This window comes from Coloeus monedula (genome assembly GCF_965178545.1).
Source record: "Coloeus monedula genome assembly, chromosome: 14".
NCBI lineage: Eukaryota > Metazoa > Chordata > Aves > Passeriformes > Corvidae > Coloeus > Coloeus monedula.
This window is the reverse complement of record NC_138794.1, coordinates 19,404,636-19,431,004: the sequence shown is the minus strand read 5'-3', so window position 1 is coordinate 19,431,004 and position 26,369 is coordinate 19,404,636. Positions and strand designations below refer to the sequence as shown.

Genomic DNA, 26,369 nt, shown 5'->3' with positions numbered 1-26,369 from the left:
GGTGACACTGGGATGAACTGGTGACACTGGGATGGTGACACTGGGATGGAATGGTGACACTGGGATGAACTGGTGACACTGGGATGGTGACACTGGGATGGGAACTGGTGACACTGGGATGGAACTGGTAACACTGAGATGGTGACACTGGGATGAACTGGTGACACTGGGATGGAATGGTGACACTGAGATGGTGACACTGGGATGAACTGGTGACACTGGGATGGTGACACTGGGATGGAACTGGTGACACTGGGATGAACTGGTGACGCTGGGAATGGGGACACTGGGATGGGAACTGGTGACACTGGGATGGAACCGATGACACTGGGATGAACTGGTGACACTGGGATGAATTGGTGACACTGGGATGGTGACACTGGGATGAACTGGTGACACTGGGATGGTGACACTGGGATGGGAACTGGTGACACTGGGATGAACTGGTGACACTGGGATGGTAACACTGGGATGAACTGGTGACACTGGGATGAACTGGTGACACTGGGATGGTGACACTGGGATGGGAACTGGTGACACTGGGATGGTGACACTGGGATGGTGACACTGGGATGGGAACTGGTGACACTGGGATGAACTGGTGACACTGGGATGGTGACACTGGGCTGAACTGGTGACACTGGGATGGGAACTGGTGACACTGGGATGGGAACTGGTGACACTGGGATGAACTGGTGACACTGGGATGGTGACACTGGGATGAACTGGTGACACTGGGCTGAACTGGTGACACTGGGATGGTGACACTGGGCTGAACTGGTGACACTGGGATGAACTGGTGATACTGGGATGGGAACTGGTGACACTGGGATGAACTGGTGACACTGGGATGGGAACTGGTGACACTGGGATGAACTGGTGACACTGGGATGAACTGGTGACACTGGCACCGGAGTGTGGACCCCGGCCCAGCGCCAGCCGCCCTTCCCACCCCCTTCCCCGCCCCGTTCCCCCCAGTGGCCCCCCAGAGACCCCGCTGGTCCTTCGGGCATTTATTGGGAATTGTGGCCACCTCAGGCCGTGCTCCGGCCGCCCCCACGGCGCCCCAGGCCGATGGCCAGCACGGCTCCAGCCACGGCCACTCCGGCCACGGCCACGGTGGCCAGGGCGCAGGCCAGCACCGTGCCCGTGCCCAGCGGCGGCTCTCCTGCAAAGGGACACAAAGGTGGCACCGAGGGCACCGGCGTGGGCACCGCCCGCTGGGCACCGCGGCCACCGGCCCGCTGCACTCACCTTGGTGGCCCTGTGGCCGCTGGCCCCGCTGGCCACTGGAGAGCAGCACTGGACCGATGACCACGTCGGCTTCGGCCGCAGGGCCTGGGGATGGGGAGGGATGGGAGGGGACAGAGAGGGGACAGAGGGACAGGGAGGGGACAGGGAGGGACAGAGGGACAGGGAGGGGACAGGGAGGGAGAGGGAGGGACAGGGAGGGGACAGAGGGACAGGGAGGGGACAGGGAGGGACAGAGAGGGGACAGGGAGGGACAGAGAGGGAGAGGGAGGGACAGGGAGGGGACAGAGGGACAGGGAGGGGACAGGGAGGGACAGAGAGGGGACAGGGAGGGACAGAGAGGGAGAGGGAGGGGACAGTGACAGGACAGAGAGGGGACAACAATGTGTGACAACAATGAGGGACCACAACGAGGGATCCCCCCGCTGTCCCCCTGTCCCCAGTGTCCCCCTGTCCCCCAGTATCCCCAGTGTCCCCCTGTCCCCAGTGTCCCCAATGTCCCCCTGTCCCCAGTGCCCCCCACTGTCCCCCTATCCCCAGTGTCCCCCTGTCCCCCAGTATCCCCAGTGTCCCCCTGTCCCCAGTGTCCCCAGTGTCCCCAGTGTCCCCCTGTCCCCCTGTCCCCAGTGTCCCCAGTATCCCCAGTGTCCCCCTGTCCCCAGTGTCCCCAGTGTCCCCCTGTCCCCCTGTCCCCAGTGTCCCCAGTATCCCCAGTGTCCCCAGTGTCCCCCTGTCCCCAGTGCCCCCTGCTGTCCCCAGTGTCCCCAATGTCCCCAGTGTCCCCCTGTTCCCAGTGTCCCCAGTGTCCCCCTGCTGTCCCCAGTGTCCCCAGTGTCCCCCTGTCCCCTCACCATCCCCATCCTGCCGGCGGAAGCGATGCCCGCTCCAGTTCTCCGCTGGCCGCACGCTCCGGGCCAGCGCGGCCGAGCCGCAGTTGCCCAGCTCGCAGCAGCTGCAGATGTCCCTTGTCCCCTCCACGGGCGCCCAGCTGCGGTGACGAGGGGACAGCGGTCACCCGGTGCCACCACCCGGTGCCACCAGCGTGCCGAGATGCCCCCAAGGGTGCCACTCACGTGTTGAGGGCCTTGTTGAAGGAGCAGGCCTTGTTGAGCGCGTCCGGGCTCTGCTCGGCCGGTGTCACCTTCAGGTGGCACGTGATGTAAATCTGCGCGGGAAGGGACACTTTGGGGACACGCCGCGGGGCCACCGAGGCGCGGGAAGGGCTTTTGGGGTCCTCGGGGTGGCCCCAAGGGCGCTACCAGGTTGCGGGGGTCGCCCGCGAAGCGGAAGGCATCGATCTGGAAGCGCAGCACGTCCTGCCGGGGCCGCGGCGTGACGAAGGCCGAGCCGGTGGCATCCGAGCGCCCGTCCACCAGGCACCTGCGGGGCGTGGCTCACAGCGCGGGGTGGCACCAAAAGTGGCCCCAAAGTGACCCCAAAATGTTCCCAAAGTGTCCTCAAAGTGGCCCCAAAGTGGCCCCAAAGTCCTCAAAGTGTCCTCAAAGTGACCCCAAAATGTTCTCAAAAGGTTCTCAGTGACCCCAAAAGGTCCTCAAAAGGTCCCCAAAGTGTCCCAAAAGGTCCTCAAAGTGTTCCCACAATGTCCCCAAAAGGTGCCCAAAAGGTCGTCAAAGTGTCCTCAAAATGTCCCCAAAATGTCCCCAAAGTGTCCTCAAAGTGTCCTCAGTGTCCTCAAAATGTCCCCAAAGTGTCCCCAAAGTGTCCTCAAAGTGACCCCAAAATGTTCCCAAAAGGTCCCCAAAGTGTCCCAAAAGGTCCCCAAAAGGTCCTCAAAGTGTTCCCAAAATGTTCCCAAAATGTGCTCAAATGACCCCAAAATGTTCCCAAAGTGTCCCCAAAATGTTCTCAAAAGGTCCTCAGTGCCCTCAAAATGTCCCCAAAAGGTCCTCAAAGTGTCCATAAAGTGTCCCGAAAAGGTCCTCAAAGTGACCCCAAATGTCCCCAAAAGGGTCCTCAAAGTGTCCCCAAAATGTTCCCAAAGTGTCCTCAAAGTGACCCCAAAATGTTCCCAAAATGTGCTCAAATGACCCCAAAATGTCCTCAAATGTCCTCAAAGTGTCCCCAAAATGTCCCCAGCTCACCCGGAGAAGTGACAAGGGCTCAGCACTCACTGGGTGTCCCCCTGACCCCAAAAGGTCCCCCAAATGTCCCCAAAGTGTCCCCAAATGTCCCCAAAGTGTCCCCAAAGTGTCCTCAAAGTGACCCCAAAATGTTCCCAAAAGGTCCTCAAAGTGTCCCAAAAGGTCCCCAAAAGGTCCCCAAAAGTGTCCCCAAAATGTTCCCAAAATGTGCTCAAATGACCCCAAAATGTTCCCAAAGTGTCCCCAAAATGTCCCCAAAAGGTCCTCAAAGTGTCCTCAAAGTGACCCCAAAATGTCCCCAAAAGGTCCCCAAAAGGTCCTCAAAGTGTCCCAAAAGGTCCCCAAAAGGTCCTCAAAGTGTCCCCAAAATGTTCCCAAAATGTGCTCAAATGACCCCAAAATGCTCCCAAAGTGTCCCCAAAGTGTCCCCAAAGTGTCCTCAAAGTGACCCCAAAATGTCCCCAAAATGTTCCCAAAAGGTCCTCAAAGTGTCCCAAAAGGTCGCCAAAAGGTCCTCAAAGTGTCCCCAAAATGTTCCCAAAATGTGCTCAAATGACCCCAAAATGCTCCCAAAGTGTCCCCAAAATGTTCTCAAAAGGTCCCCAAAGTGTCCTCAAAATGTCCCCAAAGTGTCCCCAAAGTGTCCCTAATGTGTCCTCCAAATGTCCTCGAAGTGTCCTCAAAGTGTCCTCAAAGTGTCCCCAAAATGTCCCCAGACGTCCCCAAACTGACCCGTTGAAGTCGATGATGGACCATTGAGGTGCCACCAACCCCCTGGATGCCCCCCAGACCCCAAAATGTCCTCAAATGTCCCCAAATGTCCCAAAATGTCCCCAAACTCACCCGTTGAAGTCAATGATGGTGTAGTGGGGTGGGATGAGGTGTCGTCATCCCCTGACCCTATCCCAGACCCCAAAACGTCCCCAAAACATCCCCAAATGTCCCCAAACTGACCCATTGAAGTCAATGATGGAGCAGTGAGGTGCCACCACCCCCGGGATGTCCCTGAGACCCCAAAATGTCCTCAAATGTCCCCAAACGTCCCAAAACGTTCTGAAAAGTCCCCAAACTGACCCGTTGAAGTCAATAATGGACCATTGAGGTGCCACCACCCGCTGGATGCCCCCCAGACCCCAAAATGTTCCCAAACGTCCCCAAACTGACCCATTGAAGTCGATGATGGAGCAGTGGGGTGGGATGAGGTGCCACCACCCCCTGACCCTGTCCCAGACCCCAAAACATCCCCAAACATCCCCAAACTGACCCGTTGAAGTCAATGATGGAGCAGTGAGGTGCCACCACCTCCTGACCCTATCCCAGACCTCAAACATCCCCAAACTGACCCGTTGAAGTCAATGATGGAACAGCGAGGTGCCACCACCCCGTGGATGCCCCCCAGACCCCAAAACATCCCCAAACATCTCCAAACTGACCCATTGAAGTCAATGATAGAGCAGTGAGGTGCCACCACCCCGTGGATGCCCCCCAAGACCCCAAAACGTCCCCAAAACATCCCCAAACCATCCCCAAACTGACCCGTTGAAGTCAATGATGGCGTAGTGGGGCGAGGCCTCGGCGCCGGGGCTCAGGGTGGCCACGCAGGAGTCCACGAAGAGCCGCAGCGGCACGTGGCTCTCGGTGCCCACCTCGGCCTGGATGTTCAGCACGTCTCCCAGCCGCAAGCCCGTGAAGGCCCTCTCGGCGCTCCAATCGTCTGGGAAAAGCCGACGGCGCGGCCCCGTTAATCCCCCGCACACCGCGATCCCAAAAAGATCCCGACGGATTCCCCCACGCACCGTTCATGAGGCGCAGCGAGAACAGGAGCTTCTCCTCAGCCACCAGAGCGGAGTTGAAGGGTGCCCAGGTGGGGCGGATGGCACCGCTGGTGACGTTGTCCCGTCTGGGAAAAAAACAGGGATATGGGGTCAGGGATACTGGGATGGGGAGACTGGGATGGGAATGGGGAGACTGGGATGGGAATGGGGTCACTGGAATGGGGTCACGAATGGGATGGGGACACTGGGATGGGGACACTGGGGTGGGACTGGGAAAACTGGGACAGGAGTGGGGACACTGGGTTGGGGACACTGGGATGGGAGTGGGGACACTGGGATGGGGACACTGGGATGGGATGGGGACACTGGAAATGAGGTCATTGGGATGGATTGGGGATACTGGGATTGGGGACACTGGGAATGGGAATACTGGGATGGGAACACTGGGATGCAAATAGGGACACTGGGGTGGGATGGCGACACAGGGATGGAATGGGGATACTGGGATGGGGTCACTGGGATGGGATGGGGATACTGGGAATAGGGACACTGGGAATGGGAATGGGGACACTGGGATGGAATGGGAACACTGGGATGGGATTGGGACACTGGGAATGGGGACACTGGGATGGAATGGGAACACTGGGATGGATTGGGAACACTGGGATGGGGTCACCTGGGGTAGTGGCACTCGATGGGGACGACGGCCGGGCTGCTGCGCACGATGGCCGGGGATACTGGGAATGGGAATGGGGACACTGGGATGGACTGGGAACACTGGGATGAGACTGGGGACACTGGGATGGGGAGGGAACACTGGGATGGGGACACTGGGATGGACTGGGAACACTGGGATGGGGTCACCTGGGGTAGTGGCACTCGATGGGGACGACGGCCGGGCTGCTGCGCACGATGGCCGGGTTGCTGCCGGGGCTGGGCTCGTAGGTGAGCAGCGTGCGGTAGATCAGGGAATCCGGGGTGATCTGGGAATGGGGACATCGGGAATTCCATGGGAAAGGTGGTCCCACACCATGGTGATGTCACCAGAGTGATGGGGAGTCCAAAGAAATGGGGGAATTGGGAGGGATTTGGGAATGAAAACGGGGAATTCTGTAGGAAAGGCAGTTCCCACTATTCGGGGGCATGGCCAGAGTGATGGGGAGTTCAAAGAAATGGGGGAATTCAGAGGGGATCTGGGAAGGAAAATTGGGAATTCCATGGGAAAGGTGGTCCCACACCATGGGGATGTCACCAGAGTGATGGGGAACTCAAAGAAATGAGGGAATTGGGAGGGATTTGGGAATGAAAATGGGGAATTCTATGGGAAAAGTGGTCCTGTGCCACAGTGATGTCACCAGAGTGATGGGGAGTTCAAAGAAATGGGGGAATTTGGGGTGATCTGGGAATAAAAATGGGGAATTCCATGGGAAAGGCAGTTCCCATGCCATGGGGATGTCACCAGAGTGATCAGGAATTCAAAGAAATGGGGGAATTGGGAGGAATTTGGGAATGAAAATGGGGAATTCCGTGGGAAAGATGGTCCTACACCATGGGGATGTCACCAGAGTGACCGGGAATTCAAAGAAATGGGGGAATTCAGGGGGATTTGGGAAGGAAAATGAGGAATTCCGTGGGAAAGGTGCTTCCCACAATCCGGGGGCATGGCCAGAGTGACAGGGAACTCAAAGAAATGCGGGAATTGGGAGGGATTTGGGAATAAAAATGGGGAATTCCGTGGGAAAGGCGGTTCCCACTATTCGGGGGCATGGCCAAAGTGATGGGGAGTTCAAAGAAATGCAGGAATTCAGGGGGATCTGGGAATGAGAAATGGGGAATTCCGTGGGAAAGGCGGTTCTACAATGCGGGGGCATGGCCAGAGTGATGGGGAACTCAAAGAAATGCGGGAATTGGGAGGGATTTGGGAATGAAAATGGGGAATTCCGTGGGAAAGGCAGTTCTGTGCCACGGTGACGTCATCAGAGTGACCAGGAGTTCAAAGAAATGTGGGAACTTGGGGGGTCTGGGAATGGGAAATGGGGAATTCCATGGGAAAGGCAATCCCACGCCATGGTGACGTCATCAGAGTGACCGGGAATTCAAAGAAATGCGGGAATTCGGGGGGAATTTGGGAATAAAACCGGGGAATTCCATGGGAAAGGTGGTCCCACAATCCAGGGGCATCGCCCGAGGGACCGGGAATGCTGGGGGATCCATGGAAAAGGGGGAAAAGAGGCTGGAAAAAGGGGGGAAGAGGAAGGAAAAGGGGGGAAAGGGGAAGGAAAAGCTCTGAGGGGATGGGAAAGTGGGAACACCTTGTGGGAAAGGGGCGAAAGGGGCTGGAAAAGTGGGAAAAGGGGGGAAAGGGGGATGGAAAAGCAGGAAAGGGGATGGAAAAATGGGAAAGGGGATGGAAAAATGGGAAAAGAGGGAGGAAAAGGGGAAAAAGGGATGGAAAAGCTCTGTGGGGATGGGAAAGTGGGAACACCTTGTGGGAAAGGGGCGAAAGGGGCTGGAAAAGTGGGGAAAGGGAGTGGAAAAGGGGGAAAAGAGGGGAAAGGGGGTGGAAAAGGGGGAAAAGGGGGTGGAAAAGTGGGAAAAGGGGGTGGAAAATCTCAGTTCTCAGGGAGTTGAATGAAAGCCGAGGGAAAAGGGGCTTTTCCCGGAGGAATGGGAACACGAACGGTGGGAAAACCGCTGCGATCCCAAGGGAATTCCCGCTCCTCCCTCCCCGGGAGCGCTGCTGGATCCAGCCCTTGGATCTCCCGTAAAACCGGGAATCCGCAGGACCCGGGAGCGGCTCCAGGCGGGAATTCCGGTGGGAATGCCGGGATCGGGACGGGACTCACCTGCATCTATCCCGCGGGACACCGCGGGAGCCGCTCCAGGTGGGAATCCCTGGATCGGGACAAGGACTCACCCGGATCTATCCCGACACCGCTGGAGCCTGTCCCGGTGGGAATCCCGGGATTGGAACGGAACGGGGACTCACCTGGATCTCCCTCAAAACCGGGAATCCGCAGGACCTCAGGAACCGCTCCCGGTGGGAATCCCGGTGGGAATGCCGGGATCGGGACAAGGACTCACCGGGATCTATCCCCACACCCCGGGAGCCTCTCCCGGTGGGAATCCCGGGATCGGAACGGAACAGGGACTCACCGGGATCTCCCTCAAAACCGGGAATCCGCAGGACCCCCGGGAGCCGCTCCCAGTGGGAATGCCGGGATCGGGACAAGGACTCACCGGGATCTATCCCGACACCGCGGGAGCCGCTCCAGGATGGAATCCCGGCCGGAATGCCGGGATCGGGACGGAACAGGGACTCACTCGGATCTCCCGTAAAACCGGGAATCCGCAGGACCTCAGGAGCCTCTCCCGGTGGGAATCCCGGTGGGAATCCCGGGATCGGAACGGAACAGGGACTCACCTGGATCTCCCTCAAAACCGGGAATCCGCAGGATCCTCGGGAGTTGCTCCCGGTGGGAATGCCGGGATCGGGACAAGGACTCACCGGGATCTATCCCCACATTCCAGGAGCGTCTCCCGGTGGGAATTCCCGGCTGGAGCCAGGACTCACCTGCACGGTGCTGCCGCACTCGTGGAGGCCGGCGCTGAAGGTGACGGTATTCCGGGATGGATCCAGCCGGGAATGTTTGCAGGCGGCGGGGCCCAGGCTCAGCTCGGCGGCGCTCACCAAGCGCCCGTTCCCGAAGAGATCCCGGTGCACCGTCACCACCAGCTGCGCCTCCTGGCACTGCACGGCCACGGGAATCTGGGATTGGGATTGGGATTGGGAATGGGAATCATCCCAACCCCACGACCAGGAATTGGGATCGCTCCACGCCCCTTCCCAAGGAGGCGGCGCCGCAGCCGCCGGGGCCGCGCAGCAGCAGAGCAGCGCCAGGAGGAGGCGGATTTGGGAGCGCATCCCGGGAAATCCCTGGGAATTCCAGAGTGGGAAGAGCGGAGGAGAGGGCTGGGTTTATATCCCGCTTGGAATGAACCCCACCCCCACCCCCCCAGCGCCGCGCTTCCCGAATTCCAAGGGCATCCCTAGGGACGGTCGCCGGCAGTTCCGGGCTGGCAGCGGGATGGGGATGAGCATTCCCGGCGGATTTTTGGGAATTGTTTATCCAGCGCGGAGCCGCGGAGCCGTGGAGCCAGCGATTGTTTGGGTTCCCGGCTGATAAGGGGATTCCAAGGATTTTCCTCTCCCCCCGGGATCCCGAATTCCAGGGATAACCCCGGCACCCCCGGAGCGTTGTTTTCCCCCCGTTCTATCTCAAAAAAACCCCGGGATTTGGGGCATCCAGAGGGGCTCGAATCATCGGGAAGGACGGAAACCCCCCCAAATTCCAGCCCCGGAGCCGAATTCCTTCGTTTTTTTGGGATAAAAGGTGGGATCGCCCCTCCCCCAAAATCCTCATCCAAGGGGAAAAAAACGCTCCGGGAATGCGGGGATGATCCCTGGAATTCGGGATCCCGGGAGGGGAAAATCCTTGGGATCCCCTTGGATGAGGATTTTGGGAGGATCCCACCTTTTATCCCAAAAAAACGAAGGAATTTGGCTCCGACCTCGCTCCCGAGGCTGGAATTTGGGGGGGTTTCCATCATTCCCGATGATTCGAGCCCCTCTGGATGCCCCAAATCCCGGGGTTTTTGGGATAAAAGGTGGGATTCCCCCCTCCCCCCACCCCAAAATCCTCATCCAAGGAGATTCCAAGGATTTTTCCCTCTCCCAGGATCCCAAGTTCCAGGGATAACCCCGGCACCCCCGGAGCCTTGTTTTCCCCCCGTTCTATCCAAAAAAACCCCCGGGATTCGGGGCATCCAGAGGGGTTGGGATCATCGGGAATGATGGAAACCCCAAAATTCCAGCCCCGGAACCAAATTCCTTCATTTTAATCCCTCCCAGCTCTTCCCGTTCCCGATGGATCGAAGGAAAAGAAGCCGGAAAAACCGGGAAAGCTCCTGAGGAAGGAATCCCATGGATTTTCCAGCCTCATTCCTCCTTTTCCTCTTGGTTTTGGTGCGGGATTTTGATGGAATTTCTGCCCCTCGTCACTTTCCCCATCGGCTCCGCATCCCAAAGGAATTCCCAAAGGAATTCCCGAGGGTTTGGAGCTGGCGCCGCCTCGGCATTCCCAAAAAAACCCCCCATTTATGGATCGGAGTCGATCCCTGCGCTGCTTTAGGACCTTCCCGCTCATCCCAAAATCCCGGAGTTTTTCTTGCCACGCTTCAAAACCTTGGAAGCGGCGCTGGCCGAGTGGAAATTCCCGGAATTCCAGAGGTTGTCAGGGAGATAACGGGAATTCCGAGGCCGGGGGAGAATCCTTGGATCCAAGGCCCCTCCATGCACCGGGAGAGGCCTCGGCTCATCCCAGGAAATTCCAGGATTCTTTTGGGATTTGGGGCTTTTGGGATGGATCCCAGTGGGGGATTTTTCCACAAGGAAAAGGGGATTTTTTTTTTGGGGAAAAGCCGAGACTGGGAATTCCCGGCACGCTGGGAAAGCCCCAAATCCAGGGGTTTTTCCCATCCCGTTCCCCCTAAAAACAACGTTTTAATCCCAAATCTCTTCCGAGGGCTGGGAATTCTACCCGGGAATGGGACGGAGACTCCGGAAATTCCAAGGGTTTTTCCTTTATCCCAGATTTCTTTCGGGAGCAGCTTTGGCTCCCAGATTTTTCCCCTCATTCCCGGCTCCAGGGGTGGGATTTGGGATCTTCCCAAAGGGTTTGAAGTTCAAAATCCCTCTGGATCATGGGATGATCCCAAAAAAACCCTGGGAAAGGTGCAGATGGGGGAAGGGATTCGGGAATTCTTTCCCTAATCCAAGGATTTAGATCCTCCGGAATCCCAAATTCACCTCGGAATCTCATCCCAAGGAATTCCGGGGGAGATGATCCTGGGATTTCCTGGATGAGCCCCCCCCCAACCCCCCCCCCCAGCTTGTGGAATTCCCGGTTTTCCACAACCCCAGGAAATCCAAGGATTTGGAAACCCCTCTCGCCCATGGAATCCTGGGATTTGGGGATGGGGGGAGCCGGGAAAAGGTGGAATTCCATCAAAAACGGAGGGAGACGGGGGGAAAAAAAGAGGGAAAAAGGGAATTTCTGCCCCTCCTGGGAGCAAAGGAAGGAATTCCAAGCGCAGCAATTCCAAGGATTGTTTATCCTGCCGGGATCCAGCTATTCCAAACAATCCTTGGAGCAGCCAGCGGAATTCCCGGGCTTGGAATTCCTTCGGGGTTGGAATTCCCGCCTCTCTCTTTCCCTCATCCCACAAAACCCCCCCTCCGAGGTTTTCTGGAATTCCCGGATTTTCCAGCGTGGAATCCAGAGGGGGAAAAAAAAAATCCCTGGAAATAGTCAAGGATGGATGGGGAAAATTCCTGAATTCTGGGAAAAGCTCCTGGAGAGGGATGAGGTCTGGAAAGCTCCAGAGGGAAGGGGGGGAAAAAAAATCTGGGATTTGGGAAGGGAAATTCTCGGGAATGTTGGATTCGACTCCTCCGGGAAGGAGCTTTTCCCTTTTTCCCGAGGTTTTCCAGGGAAAAATTCCAGCTGGATGGAGAAGGGAGGGAATCCTGGGATTCCTGGGATTCCTGGGAATGCAAAAATCGGGAGCCAGGATCCCAAACCTCCCCCTTTTCCCGGGATTTGACCCCAGCGATCCTGAAATGCCCCCAAAAATCTTGGAATGTGCCCCAAAGAGCAGCTCCAGGCTCATTCCCATGGGATAAATCCAGGAATTCCCAGCCCTGGATGTCGGGAATGGGCTCAGAGCTTCCCGGGATTCCGGGAGAATATTCCAGGAGATTCGCATGGGAATTGGGATTGATCCCAACGCTCCCATCCCGGTGTCCAGCTGGGAATTCCGAGCTTTTCCCGGTGAGAAAAATCCTGGAAAACTCCCAGGATTTGGTCATCTCAGCATTCCCGGTTTTCCCAATCCCGGGATTTTTGTCTCCAAGGGGATCCAGGAATTCCCAAGGCAGCTCCAAAGCGGGGGCAATTCCCATCTCCAAAGGGGATTCCATGGAAAATTCCGGGATGGGATTCCCAAGTGGGTTTGGGGTTGGGAATGTGATCCCAAATGGGGTCAATCCCATGGAATTCCGGGATCCCAATCCCAACCCTGCTGATCCTGAAGCACAGGGATCACCGGGAATTCTGGGATGGGATTCCCAAATGGATTTGGGGTCAGGAATGTGAACCCAAAGTGACCAATCCCGGGGAATTCCAGGACCCCAATCCCAATCCTACGAGGGTTTGGGGTCACCTGGGGTGGGGTCACTCCAAGGGATTTGAACTTTTCCGGGAAGCAGCCCTGGGATTCTCCCATAAATCAATGGCTCCGCCCCAAATCCCGGTTTTCCCCTGGAGGTGGCAGCAGCAGCACAGAAAATCCTGGAATTTTTATGGGGAAAAGAACCCAAAACATTTTCCCACATTTTCCAGCAGGGTGGGAGCGGCGATTCCCGGGAAATCCGGCCCTGGAGGGGCAGCACTGGGATGATCCCAAATCATTGTCCCCAAATCTCCTCCTGTCCCCAAATCTCATTCTGATCCCAAACTTCATCCGGATCCCAAATCCCTGTCCCCAAATCCCACCCCTGTCCCAAATCCCATCCCTGTCCCAAATCCCATCCCTGTCCCAAATCCCATCCCTGTCCCAAATCCCATCCCTGTCCCAAACCCCATCCCTGTCCCAAATCCCATCCCTGTCCCAAATCCCATCCCTGTCCCAAATCCCATCCCTGTCCCAAACCCCATCCCTGTCCCAAATCCCACCCCTGTCCCAAATCCCACCCCTGTCCCAAATCCCATCCCTGTCCCAAATCCCATCCCTGTCCCAAACCCCATCCCTGTCCCAAATCCCATCCCTGTCCCCAAACCTCATCTGGCCCCAAATCTCCTCCCATCCCTGAATCTCCCCCTGTCCCCAAGCCTCGTCCCCAAATCCTGTCCTGTCCCCAAACCTCCTCTCATCCCCAATCCCATGCCTGTCCCCAAATCCCATCCCTGTCCCAAACCCCATCCCTGTTCTCAAATCCCTGTCCCCAAACCCCACCCTGTCCCCAGATCCCATCCCTGTCCCTAAACTTCATCCGTCCCCAAATCTCCTCCCATCCCCAAATCCCATCCCTGTCCCCATCCCTGTCCCGAAATCCCCATCCCCAATCCCATCCCTGTCCCCAAACCCCATCCCGCCCCTAAACCTCGCCCTGTCCGAAATCCCATCCTGTCCCCAAATCCCTGTCCCAAACCCCATCCCTGTCCCAAACCCCATCCCTGTCCCCAAATCCCTGACCCCAAATCTCTTCCTGTACCCAGATCCCTGTCCCCAAACCCCATCCTTGTCCCCATCCCTGTCCCAAACCCCATCCCTGTCCCAAATCCCATCCCTGTCCCTGAATCCCTGTCCCTGAATCCCTGTCCCCAAATCCCATCCCTGTCCCAAAATCCAATCCCTGTCCCCAAATCCCTGTCCCCAAACCCCATCCCTGTCCCCAAACCCCATCCCTGTCCCCATCCCTGTCCCCAAATCCCTGTCCCAATCCCATCCCTGACCCAAAATCCCTGTCCCCAAACCCCATCCCTGTCCCCAATCCCTGACCCCAAATCTCTTCATCTACCCAGATCCCTGTTCCAAATCCCATCCCTGTCCCCAAACCCCATCCCGCCCCTAAACCTCACCCGGTCCCCAAATCCCATCCTTGTCCCCAAACCCCAGCCTTGTCCCCAAATCCCTGTCCCAAAATCCCATCCCTGTCCCCATCCTTGTCCCAATCCCATGCCTGTCCCCAAATCCCATCCCTGTCCCCAAACCCCATCCTGTCCCCAAATCCCATCCCTGTCCCCAAATCCCTGTCCCCAAACCCCATCCCTGTCCCCAAACCCCATCCCTGTCCCCATCCCTGTCCCCAAATCCCTGTCCCAATCCCATCCCTGTCCCCATCCCTGTCCCCAATCCCTGACCCCAAATCTCTTCATCTACCCAGATCCCTGTTCCAAATCCCATCCCTGTCCCCAAACCCCATCCCGCCCCTAAACCTCACCCGGTCCCCAAATCCCATCCTTGTCCCCAAACCCCAGCCTTGTCCCCAAATCCCTGTCCCAAAATCCCATCCCTGTCCCCATCCTTGTCCCAATCCCATGCCTGTCCCCAAATCCCATCCCTGTCCCCAAACCCCATCCTGTCCCCAAATCCCATCCCTGTCCCCAAATCCCTGTCCCCAAACCCCATCCCTGTCCCCAAACCCCATCCCTGTCCCCATCCCTGTCCCCAAATCCCTGTCCCAATCCCATCCCTGTCCCCATCCCTGTCCCCAATCCCTGACCCCAAATCTCTTCATCTACCCAGATCCCTGTTCCAAATCCCATCCCTGTCCCCAAACCCCATCCCGCCCCTAAACCTCACCCGGTCCCCAAATCCCATCCTTGTCCCCAAACCCCAGCCTTGTCCCCAAATCCCTGTCCCAAAATCCCATCCCTGTCCCCATCCCTGTCCCAATCCCATGCCTGTCCCCAAATCCCACCCCTGTCCCTAAATCCCTGTCCCCAAATCCCTGTTCCAATCCCATCCCTGTCCCCAAATCCCATCCCTGTCCCCAAATCCCTGTTCCAATCCCATCCCTGTCCCCACTCCCTTCTCCCCTCTCTGTCCCCCCCGGGGGGTCCCTCCCGGATCGTTCCCATCCCCGCTGTCCCCAAATCCCTCCGGGATGGGAACTCCGGGAGCTTCCCGGGCTCCCGCTGCCGCTCTGGCGACCATCGTGGCCCCCGTGGCGATGGGGACAGGAAGGACGAGCGGTGGCGCTTCCTGGTGGCCCCGTCATGTGGCTGCTGACGGCGCAGGCACGGATCCCATCCCAAATCCCGGGAAAATCCCGATCCTGCTGAGCGGATCCTTCCCGGTAAAACCCGCGGCTGGGTTCGGCAGCCGGGGCACCCCAAAATGGGTGGGAAAAGGGGTTTTTTTTGTTTATTTTCCCCTAAAATGCCCCCCTCGGGTGGGGCCTTCTGGAGGTGCCGCCCCCTGAGTGTCAGCGGTTGGGAAGGGGATCCTGTGGGGTTGGGGTGGGAATAAGGCCGGGAATGTCGCCTCGGGATGGGGCGGGGCTGGAGCGGCCCCGGTGATAACGGGGACAGCCCGGAGAGGGCCCCGGAACGGCCGGGGCGGGGCTCGGCCACCGGAACCGCCCCCGAGACCGGCAGCGCCCTCCCGGCACCGGAATCCCCTTCCCGGGACAGGAATCCCCATCCCGGCACCGGAATCCCCTTCCCGGGACAGGAATCCCCGTCCCGGCACCGGGATTCCCCCCCCCCGCTCCTTCATCTCCATCCCGGTCCCACATCCCCATCCCAGTCCTGCATCCCCATCCCGGTCCCAAATTCCCTCCCAGTTCCTGCATCCCCATCCCAGTCCCACATCCCCATCCCAGTCCCGCATCCCCATCCCAATCCCAGAATCCCCATCCCAGTCCCACATCACCGTCCCACATCACCGTCCCAGTCCCAGCATCCCCATCCCAGTCCCACATCCCCATCCCAATCCCAGAATCTCCATCCCAGTCCCAGAATCCCCATCCCAGTCCCACATCCCCATCCCAGTCCCACATCCCCATCCCAATCCCGCATCCCCATCCCTCTCCCAAATTCCCCATCCCAGTCCCACATCCCCATCCCAGTCCCGCATCCCCATCCCTCTCCCAAATTCCCCATCCCAGTCCCACATCCCCATCCCAGTCCCGCATCCCCATCCCTCTCCCAAATTCCCCATCCTGGTCCCACATCCCCATCCCAGTCCCATATCCCCATCCCATTCCCACATCCCCATCCCAGTCCCATATCCCCATCCCATTCCCACATCCTCATCCCAGTCCCACATCCCCATCCCAATCCCAGAATCCCCATCCCAATCCCGCATCCTCTTCCCAGTCCCAGAATCCTCGTCCCAGTCCCGCATCCCCATCCCAGTCCCACATCCTCATCCCCATCCCAGAATCCCCATCCCAGTCTCACATCCCCATCCCAGAATCTCCCTCCCAGTCCCAGAATCCCCATCCCAATCCCACATCCCCATCCCAGTCCCACATCCCAGTCCCACATCCCCATCCCAATCCCAGAATCCCCATCCCAATCCCGCATCCTCTTCCCAGTCCCAGAATCCCCATCCCAATCCCACATCCCCATCCCAGTCCCACATCCCAGTCCCACATCCCCATCCCAATCCCAGAATCCCCATCCCAATCCCGCATCCTCTTCCCAGTCCCAGAATCCTCATCCCAATCCCACATCCCCATCCCAGTCCCACATCCCAGTCCTACATCCCCATCCCAATCCCAGAATCCCCATCCCAGTCCTGCATCCTTATCCTGGTCCCACATCCCCATCCCAATCCCACATCCCCATCCCAATCCCGCATCCCCATCCCAGTCCTGCATCCTTATCCTGGTCCCACATCCCCATCCCAATCCCACATCCCCATCCCAATCCTGCATCCCCATCCCAGTCCTGCATCCTTATCCTGGTCCCACATCCCCATCCCAATCCCACATCCCCATCCCAGTCCCACATCCCCATCCCAGTCCCACATCCCCATCCCAGTTCCTGCCTCCCCGTCCCGCACCCCCGCGCATCTCCCGCTCCCCTCTCCCCTCCCTCTCCCCTCTCCCCTCAGTCCCTCCCTCGGTCCCTCCCACCCCGCTTCCTCCGCTCTCCGCCCTCTCCTCCAGCTCCTCCTCCCGCCGCTCCCGTTCCAGGCCGGCCCCGGGAACCGAACGCGGTCCGGGAGCGCCCCCGGCCCCGCCGCCCATGCCCGGCAGCCCCGCCGCGGCCCCGCCAGGTACCGGGGAGGGGACGCGGGGAGGCCACGGGGACCCAGCCCGAGTGCCCCGCTTGGAGAGGGGGCGAGGGGGCGTTTTTAGGGTGGGATTTTAGGGGGAGGGAACTCCGGGATGGGGTGGCAAAGGGAGTCCCGGCTTTCTTTGGGTGTCCTAAATATTTATTTGGGGGGGGGGGGGGTTTGGTGGTGCTGCCGAGTTGGGGGAGGAGTGGCGAGGGGGGCACTTTTGGGGGCACCCCAAAGCGGTGGCGGGGGGAGGTTTTGCGGGGATCTTTGGGGTCGCTGCCGGGGTGTCCCCCACTTTCCCCTCTCCCGCTTTTCCCGCTGTCGGGGCGGGAAGGGAAAGCGGCGGCGGTGGCGGCGGAACCGAAACCGTTTTGGTTTCGTTTCGTCTCCGAGTCGGCGGTGTGGAAATGCCGAGTTCCGGGAAGGGAAAGAAAGAGCTCGGGGAGGGTGGGGAAGAACCTCCGGGGATCCCACAGGGGGGGCAGAACCCTTTGTGTCCCGAATCTCCGGGCCCCAAACCTCATCCCGTTCCCAAACCTCGTCCTGTCCCCAAACCTCCTCCTGTCCCTAAATCTTCTCCTGTCCCTAAATCTCCTCCTGTCCCTAAATCTCGTCCTGTCCCCAAACCTCCTCCTGTCCCCAAACCTTGTCCTGTCCCCAAACCTCCTCCTGTTCCTAAATCTCCTCCTGTCCCCAAATCTCATCCAGTCCCGAATCTATTCCCAGCCTCAAACCTCATCCTGTCCCCAAATCTTGTCCTGTCCCCAAATCTCCAGTCCCTAAATCTCCTCCTGCCCTCAAATCTCATCCCTGCCCCCAAATATGTCCCCAGATCTCATCCCTGCCCCCAAATCTCCTGTCCCTAAATCTTGTCCCGTCCCCAAATCTCATCCTTTCCCCAAATTTGTCCCAAAATCTCATCCCATCCTCAAACTTCATCCTGCCACCAAATCTCCTCCTGCCCCCAAATCTCATTCTGTCCCCAAATCTCCTGTCCCTAAATTTTGTCCCACCCCAAACCTCATCCTGCCCCCAAATCTCCTGCCCCCAAATCTCCTCCTGTCCCCAACTCTCCTCCTGTCCCCAAATCTCCTGTCCCCAAATCTCGTGTCCCCAAATCTAATCCCATCCCCAAATCTCCTGTCCCCAAATCTCCTCCTGCCCCCAAATCTCTTGCTCCCAAATCTCATCCTGTCCCCAAGCTCCTGTCCCCAAGTCTCACCCCATCCCCAAATCTCACCCCATCCCCAAATCTCACCCTCTCCCCAAATCTCATCCTGTCCCCAAATCTCACCCCATCCCCAAATCTCCTCCTGTCCCCAAATCTCCTCCTGCCCTCCAATCTCCTCCAGTCCCGGATCATTCCCATCCTCGACCCTCACCCCGCTCCCGACCCTCACCCTCCGGACCAGCAGCACCAGCCCCCGGGCCAGGAGTTCCGGCCTCCAACCACGTCCTCCATCCCACGGCGAGGAATTTCCCCCTCCCCCCCCACAGATGGAGCCGGCCCCTCCTCCCCCCGGGAGCCGGAACCCTCTGCGGGCACCCCCGTGGCCGCCTTGACCCCATCGCACCCTCCGGAGGAGGAGCCGGAGGAAGAGGAGGACGAGGATTTGCAGTTCCTGCTGTGCGAGGGCTGCGGGCAGGACTCGCCGCACCCGCGGCTGCTGCGCTGCCTGCACACGCTGTGCCCCGGCTGCCTGGGCAGCGCCAAGCCGGCGGGGCAGTGCCCGCTGTGCCACGCGCCCGTGCCCGCGGCCATGGACAACCTGCTGGTCAGCAATCTGCAGAGCCGCCTGAAGGTGTGGAGGCAGATCCGGAGCTCCGGCGGTGCCAGCTGCAGCCGCTGCCGGGTGGAGCGGGCGCTGGTGTGGTGCTCGGACTGCGAGGAGTTCTTCTGTGCCCGCTGCCTCGAGGAGCACCAGTGGTGGCACAAGAAGAAGGAGCACAGGGTGAGGAAGGTGGAGGAGATGCGGGCGGGCTCGGCGCGGGCGTTTCTGGAGGACACCAGGAGCTCCTGCAGCCTCTTCTGCACCAGCTCCAGCCACCCCGAGGAGAGCCGCGTGTGCAGGTGAGACAGCGCGGTGGTGCTCCTGGGATTTGGGGTGCTGCTCCTGCCCGGAGTGGGCAGGATCGGGGTGATCCTAAATGGCATCGTCTCCTCACGTTTCCTCCCGTCTTCGAATTTTTTTCTGTCCCCAAATCTTGTCCTGTCCTCAAATCTCATCCTGTCCTCAAATCTCCTCCTGTCCCCAGATCTTGTCCTGTCCCCAAACCTCATCCTGTACTCAGGTCCCATCCTGTTCCCAAATCTCCTGTCCCCAAATCTTATCCCATACCCAAATCTCCTGTCCCCAAATCTCCTGTCCTCAAATCTTGTCCTGTCCCCAAATCTTGTCCTGTCCCCAAACCTCACCTGTACCCAAGTCCCTTCCTGTTCCCAAATCTCCTCCTGTCCCCAAATCTCCTCCTGTCCCCCAATCTCATCCCATCCCTAAACCTCATCCTGTCCCCAAACCTTATCCCATACCCAAATCTCCTCCTGTCCCCAAATCTCCTCCTGTCCCCCAAATCTCCTGTCCCCAGATCTCCTCCTGTCCCCAAATCTAATCCCATACCCAAATCTCCTGTCCCCAAATCTTGTCCTGTCCCCCAATCTTATCCCATACTCAAACCTCACCCTGTCCCCCAATCTCATCCTGTCCCCAAATCTCCTCCCGTCCCCAAATCTCCTCCCGTCCCCCAATCTCCTCCCGTCCCCAAACCTCGTCCTGTCCCCAAAGCTCTGCCCAAGGGGTTTTGTCACCCGACAGCAGCGACCCCAGAGAGACCCTGGTGTGCCAGGGACCGGCCAGGGCTGTGCCAGGGGGGTTCGGGTGGGATTTCGGGAACAGGCTCTTCCCAGAGGGTGCTGGGCACTGACCAGGCCCGCAGGGAATGGGCACTGCCCCAAGGACAGGGTGGGATTGTTGGGGTGCCTGAACCCCCGTCCATCGCTGCCCGCTGTCCATCTCTGCCCGCTGCCCATCTCTGCCCCTTGTCCATCGCTGCCCACTGCCCGTCACTGCCCACTGCCCATCTCTGCCCCCGTCCATCGCTGCCCACTGCCCATCTCTGCCCGCTGCCCATCTCTGCCCACTGCCCATCTCTGCCCGCTGCCCATCTCTGCTCCCGTCCATCGCTGCCCACTGCCCATCTCTGTCCACTGCCCATTACTGCCCACTGCCCATCTCTGCCCCCGTCCATCGCTGCCCATCACTGCCCCCTGCCCATCACTGCCCCCTGTCCATCACTGCCCCCCATCCATCTCTGCCCGCTGCCCATCTCTGCCCGCTGCCCATCACTGCCCCCTGCCCATCCCACACCTGCAGCCGATGCCGGGAACCAATCCCGCTCCCCCTGGAGCAACTCCCGGGTGGAACCAGCACCGCGCGGCGCTGATGCCACCCCAGCCCCGATGCCACCCCGGCCCCGATACCACCCTCGTGTCCCCTCCATCCCTGGCAGCATCTACTGCCCGCGCTGCGAGCGGGCTCTGTGCTGTCCGTGCGCGCTGCTGGACACTCGCCACGCGCCCTTCCGCGACCTGCGCGCTGAGAGCCGCCGGCGCCAGGACGAGCTGCGCTCGCTGCGCCGGGACCTGCGGCGGCTCCGCGACACCTTCGAGGCGGCTCTGCTGCGCCTGCGGAGCGAATCCTCCTGGCAGGAGGAGCAGCGGGAGCGGCTGCGGTGCTGCGTCCAGGCCAGCGCCGAGCGGCTGCAGCAGCTGGTGCGCAGCGAGGCGGAGGAGCTGCGGGCGCTGCTGGAGGCGCGGCCGGAGAGCGGCCGCAGCGAGCTGGCGGAGGAGCTGCGGAGCGTGGAGGGGACGCTGCAGCGGCTGGAGGCGGCCGAGAGGGTGGTGGACAGGCTGAGCCGCTACGGCGGCGAGCAGGAGCTGATGGACATGCAGCCCTTCGTCAAGGGCGCGCTGCTGGAGCTGCAGCGGCTGCGGCCGCCCGAGCCCGCCGAGGTGAGGGAGCCGCAGGACTTCGCCGAGTGCCGGGCGCGGCTGCGGGCGCTGGTGGAGCGCGTCACGGGGCGCCCAGGTGAGGAGAGGGCTCGGGAGGTGCGGAGGGAGCTCGGAGCTCGGAGCTCGGCCGGTGCAGAGTCCCTGCTGTGAGCGGGCGGGCTGAGGGCTGTCCCGGCTGGGCTTGGGTGCGTTTGGTGGTGCGGTGAAACAGGGGTGCTGCTCCTCTTCGGGTTCTTCTTTGGGTTGTTGTTGTTGTTGTTCTCCTCTTCCTCTTCCTTCTCCTTCTTCTTCTTGTCCTCCTTCTCCTTCTCTTTCTCCTTCTTCTTCTTGTCCTCCTTGTCCTCCTTGTCCTCCTTCTCCTTCTCCTCCGTCTCCGTCTCCTTCTCCTCTTCCTCTTCCTCTTCCTCTTCCTCTTCCTCTTCCTCTTCCTCTTCCTCCTCCTCTTCCTCCTCCTCCTCCTCCTCCTTCTCCTTCCTCTCCTTCTCCTTCTCCTTCTCCTTCTCCTTCTCCTTCTCCTTCTCCTTCTCCTTCTCCTTCTCCTTCTTCTCCTTCTCCTTCTCCTTCTCCTTCTCCTTCTCCTTCTCCTTCTCCTTCTCCTTCTCCTTCTCCTTCTCCTCCTCCTCTTCCTCCTTCTCCTCCTCCTCCTCCTCCTCCTTCTCCTTCCTCCTTCTTGTTTTCTCCTCCTTCTCCTCCTCCTCCTTCTCTTCCTCCTCTCCCCACTTTTCCTCCCATACCTCCTTATCCCCCCCAGAGCTGGGATTTCCTCCATCATTTTTATGGCCAAAGCCCCTTTGGGGTCTCCCCCGGTCCCACAGGCCCCTGGAAATGCTCATTCCCGGCTTCCCAGAGCATCCCAAACCCCCCGGGCCATCCCAAACTGGAGGGAAGGGGATCGGAGTTGCCCTTCCCTTGCTGCCAGGGTGGGATTTTCCCAAGAGGGAGGCTCCGGCTTGGCATCACTTCCCCATTTTCTCCTCACAGGCACCAACGTCCCCGAGGTCAAGGTGGCCCTGGAGAACAACCCGGTGAGACATCGGGGTGGTGACGCGTGGGGAGGGCTCCTGCCGCATCCCAAACCCACATCCCTCCTTGCCCCGGCCTTTCCCGGCCTTTCCCAAGGCTCTGCTCTCCCTCCCCATGCTGTAATTCCCGGTTTTCCCACAAAAATGAGCTCCCGGGGTTGAAGAATTCCCATCACACCAGGCATGGTCCTACCCCACCCCCCCACTCCATCCCTCGTTTTCCACAGGGAATTCCATGAGCAGGGCACCAACCTTGAGCCGAGGCAGGGATGCAGCATCCAGAGCCATCCCAAATGCTCCTGCCTCAGTTTCCCCATTCCCGAGGGCCTTCCTGCACCTCCACTGGGGCCCATGGGGTGAAGGATCCATGGAGTGAAGCATCCATGAGATGCAGAATCCATGGGGTGGTGGGTCCATGGGGTGAAAGATCCATGGGATGAAGGATGCATGGGGTAAAGAATGCATTGGGTGAAGGATCCATGTGAAGCACCCATGGGATGGAGGATCCATGGGATGAGGGATCCATGGAATGCAGGGTCCATGGGGTGAAGGATCCATGGAGTGAAGGATCCATGGGATGGAGGATCCATGTGAAGGATCCATGGGATGAAGCATCCATGAAATGCAGAATCATTGAGATAGAGGATCCATGGGGTGAAGGATCCATGTGAAGCATCCATGGGGTGAAGGATCCATAGGGTGAAGAATCCATGGGGTACAGAATCCATGGGATTATGGATCCATGGAATGCAGGATCCATGGGGTGAAGCATTCCTGGGGTGAAGCATCAATGGGGTGAAGGTTCCATGGGGTGAAAGATCCATGAGAAGCAGAATCCATGGGATGGAGGATCCATGGGATGAAGGATCCATGGGATGCAGAATCCATGGGATGGAGGATCCATGGAGTGAAGGATCCATGGAATGCAGGATCCATGTGAAGGATCCATGGGATGAGGGATCCATGGAATGCAGGATCCATGTGAAGGATCCAAGGGATGAAGGATCCATGCGATGCAGAATCCATGGGGTGAAGGATCCAAGGGATGAAGGATCCATGGGATGAAGGATCCATGGGGTGAAGGATCCAAGGGATGAAGGATCCATGCGATGCAGAATCCATGGGGTGAAGGATCCATGGGCTGAAGGATCCATGTGAAGGATCCATGCGATGCAGGATTCATGGGGTGAAGCATCCATGGGATGAAGGATCCATGTGAAGGGTCCATGGAGTGAATCATCAATGGGCTGCAGGATCCATGAGATGCAGAATCCATGGGATGGAGGATCCAGGGAGTGAAGGATCCAGGTGAAGGATCCATGGAATGAAGGATCCATGTGAAGGATCCATGGGATGAAGCATCCATGAAATGCAGAATCCATGAGATAGAGGATCCATAGGGTGAAGAATCCATGGGATACAGAATCCATGGGATTATGGATCCATGGAATGCAGGATCCATGGGGTGAAGCATTCCTGGGGCGAAGCATCAATGGGGTGAAGGTTCCATGGGGTGAAAGATCCATGAGAAGCAGAATCCATGGGATGGAGGATCCATGGGATGAAGGATCCATGGAATGCAGGATCCATGTGAAGGATCCATGGGGTGAAGGATCCAAGGGATGAAGGATCCATGGGATGAAGGATCCATGGGGTGAAGGATCCAAGGGATGAAGGATCCATGCGATGCAGAATCCATGGGGTGAAGGATCCATGGGCTGAAGGATCCATGTGAAGGATCCATGCGATGCAGGATTCATGGGGTGAAGCATCCATGGGATGAAGGATCCATGTGAAGGGTCCATGGAGTGAATCATCAATGGGCTGCAGGATCCATGAGATGCAGAATCCATGGGATGGAGGATCCAGGGAGTGAAGGATCCAGGTGAAGGATCCATGGAATGAAGGATCCATGTGAAGGATCCATGGGATGAAGCATCCATGAAATGCAGAATCCATGAGATAGAGGATCCATAGGGTGAAGAATCCATGGGATACAGAATCCATGGGATTATGGATCCATGGAATGCAGGATCCATGGGGTGAAGCATTCCTGGGGCGAAGCATCAATGGGGTGAAGGTTCCATGGGGTGAAAGATCCATGAGAAGCAGAATCCATGGGATGGAGGATCCATGGGATGAAGGATCCATGGAATGCAGGATCCATGTGAAGGATCCATGGGGTGAAGGATCCATGGGGTGAAGGATCCAAGGGATGAAGGATCCATGCGATGAAGGATCCATGGGGTGAAGGATCCAAGGGATGAAGGATCCATGCGATGCAGAATCCATGGGGTGAAGGATCCATGGGCTGAAGGATCCATGTGAAGGATCCATGCGATGCAGGATCCATGGGGTGAAGCATCCATGGGATGAAGGATCCATGTGAAGGGTCCATGGAGTGAAGCATCAATGGGCTGCAGGATCCATGAGATGCAGAATCCATGGGATGGAGGATCCAGGGAGTGAAGGATCCATGTGAAGGATCCATGGGATGAAGGATCCCTGGGATGAAGGATCCATTGAGTGAAGGATCCATGTGAAGGATCCGTGGGATGAAGGATCCCTGGGATGAAGGATCCAAGTTCATCCTAACGCTGCTCCACGCCCTTCCCGCAGGAAGAGGATCCAATCCATCCCAAAAACCAGAGCACCTCCCCCATCCCCGAGGAGATCCATACGGACCAGGTGAGGCCCATCCCATGGATCCGGGTGGGATCCCGTGCGATCCAGGCCTTCCCACCCCCAGCACCCAATCCCTCTTTTCCAGCCTCTCCCGCTCTCCTGCTGGACCAAGCGGCCGCTTCCCTACGTGGAGAGGGGCAGCCAGATCTCTCCCAAAATCCTGAAGCTGGAATGTGACCACGTGCCGGGCCCCAGCCATCTCGAATCCCACTGGGAATTCCAGAGGGAGCCCTGCGCCTCCACGTCGCAGCACAACTGCAGCCGCGCCGAGGACACAGGTGGGGAGCGGGAATGGCGGCATCCTTGTGATCCCAGCTTTTCCCCATCCCGTGGGATCTTTCCCGACCTCTCTGTGTGCCCATTAGGGGAATCTTGGCCAAAGATATGGATGTGAGGGATCCACGGGGTGAGGGATCCATGGGGTGAGGGATCCATGGGGTGAAGGTTCCATGGGATGAAGAACCCGTGGGATGAAGGATCGGTGGGATAAAGGATCCATGGGGTGAAGGATCCATGGGATGAAGGATCCATGAGGTGAAGGATCCATGGGATGAAGGATCCATGGGGTGCAGGATTCATGGGATGAGGGATCCATGGGATGAAGGATCCATGGGGTGAAGGATCTGTGGGATGAAGGATCCATGGAATGCAGGATCCGTGGGATGAGGGATCCATGCAATGCAGGATCCATGGGATGAGGGATCCATGGGGTGCAGAATCCATGGGTTGCAGGATCCATGGGGTGAGGAATCCATAGGGTGCAGGATCCATGGGATGGACGATCCATGGGATGGAGGATCCATGGGATGAAGGATCCATGTGAAGGATCCATGGGATGAAGGATCCATGGGGTGCAGGATCCATGGGGTGCAGGATCCATGGGCTGGGGGATCCATGTGAAGCATCCATGGGGTGCAGGATCCATGGGGTGAAGGATCCATGGGCTGAAGGATCCATGTGAAGGATCCATGGGGTGCAGGATCCATGGGATGAAGGATCCATGGGCTGAAGGATCCATGTGAAGGATCCATGGGCTGAAGGATCCATGAAGTCCCCACCATTGCAGGGGTTGCTCCCACCGAGCTCGGGGTGGTTCCCGCTGCAAAACCTGGCAATGTTGATCCCGTGGGATGCCGAATCCCAGGATTTCCCTTGCAGAGATCAGCAGCATCATCATCTGCAGCTCGGACGACAGCGACGAGGACACCGTGGTGGTGACGGTGACAACGGGGTCACCACCCTGCTGATTCCCACATCCCGGAATTCCCATCCGGAGCTCAAGGCCGAGCCTGCCCCATTCCCAGAGATCCACTTGGGATTGCCTCTTCTTCTTCCCAAATTTCCTCCTGGACCGGCCATTCCGGAGCGGCCTCAAATCCCACCGGGATCCGCTCGGAGCTGGGATCCCCCCCCCCTTTGAGGCTTCCGGTGTTCCCAGGAATGCGGCTCTCCTCTTTGATCCCAAAATGGAATTTGGGATGGAATGTGCCGGCGGATCCTGTTCTGGAGCCTCCTCCACAGGGGACATTTCCCCTTTGGATCAAACTGGGGAGATGATCCCAAGTGATCCCATCAGCACCAGGAGCGAGGAATTCCTTCGGGAACGAGCACGGCTGCTTTGGGGTTGGGATCGGGGTCGGTTTTCCGGCGGAACGAGGGATTCAAA

General features: G+C 58.7%; 2 protein-coding genes across 2 annotated transcripts; one reads left to right on the top strand and one right to left on the bottom strand.

Annotated features, from left to right (window-relative positions):
* Positions 1 to 1,034: 1,034 nt before the first annotated feature.
* On the bottom strand, positions 1,035 to 16,952 carry LOC309578223 (zona pellucida sperm-binding protein 3-like; the record flags this gene model as incomplete). Its single annotated transcript, XM_082290645.1, has 10 exons — positions 1,035 to 1,168; positions 1,255 to 1,338; positions 2,103 to 2,239; positions 2,325 to 2,416; positions 2,511 to 2,631; positions 4,890 to 5,067; positions 5,150 to 5,253; positions 5,993 to 6,111; positions 8,703 to 8,897; positions 16,839 to 16,952. The coding sequence occupies 10 exons, from the start codon at positions 16,950 to 16,952 to the stop codon at positions 1,035 to 1,037; spliced, it is 1,278 nt and encodes a 425-aa protein (XP_082146771.1).
* Positions 16,898 to 26,369, top strand: PML (PML nuclear body scaffold). The gene is made up of 7 exons (XM_082290965.1): positions 16,898 to 16,981; positions 18,485 to 19,058; positions 20,495 to 21,072; positions 21,978 to 22,021; positions 24,638 to 24,706; positions 24,789 to 24,981; positions 25,862 to 26,369. The coding sequence occupies exons 1-7, from the start codon at positions 16,951 to 16,953 to the stop codon at positions 25,948 to 25,950; spliced, it is 1,578 nt and encodes a 525-aa protein (XP_082147091.1). The 5' UTR covers positions 16,898 to 16,950; the 3' UTR covers positions 25,951 to 26,369.

Coding starts and splice junctions, on each gene's coding strand:
- PML (XM_082290965.1), top strand. CDS start 16,951: ATGCCCGGCAGCCCCGCCGCGGCCCCGCCAG. Junction 22,022..24,637: donor TGGCCCTGGAGAACAACCCG/GTGAGACATCGG, acceptor CCCTTCCCGCAG/GAAGAGGATCCAATCCATCC. Junction 24,982..25,861: donor CAGCCGCGCCGAGGACACAG/GTGGGGAGCGGG, acceptor TTTCCCTTGCAG/AGATCAGCAGCATCATCATC.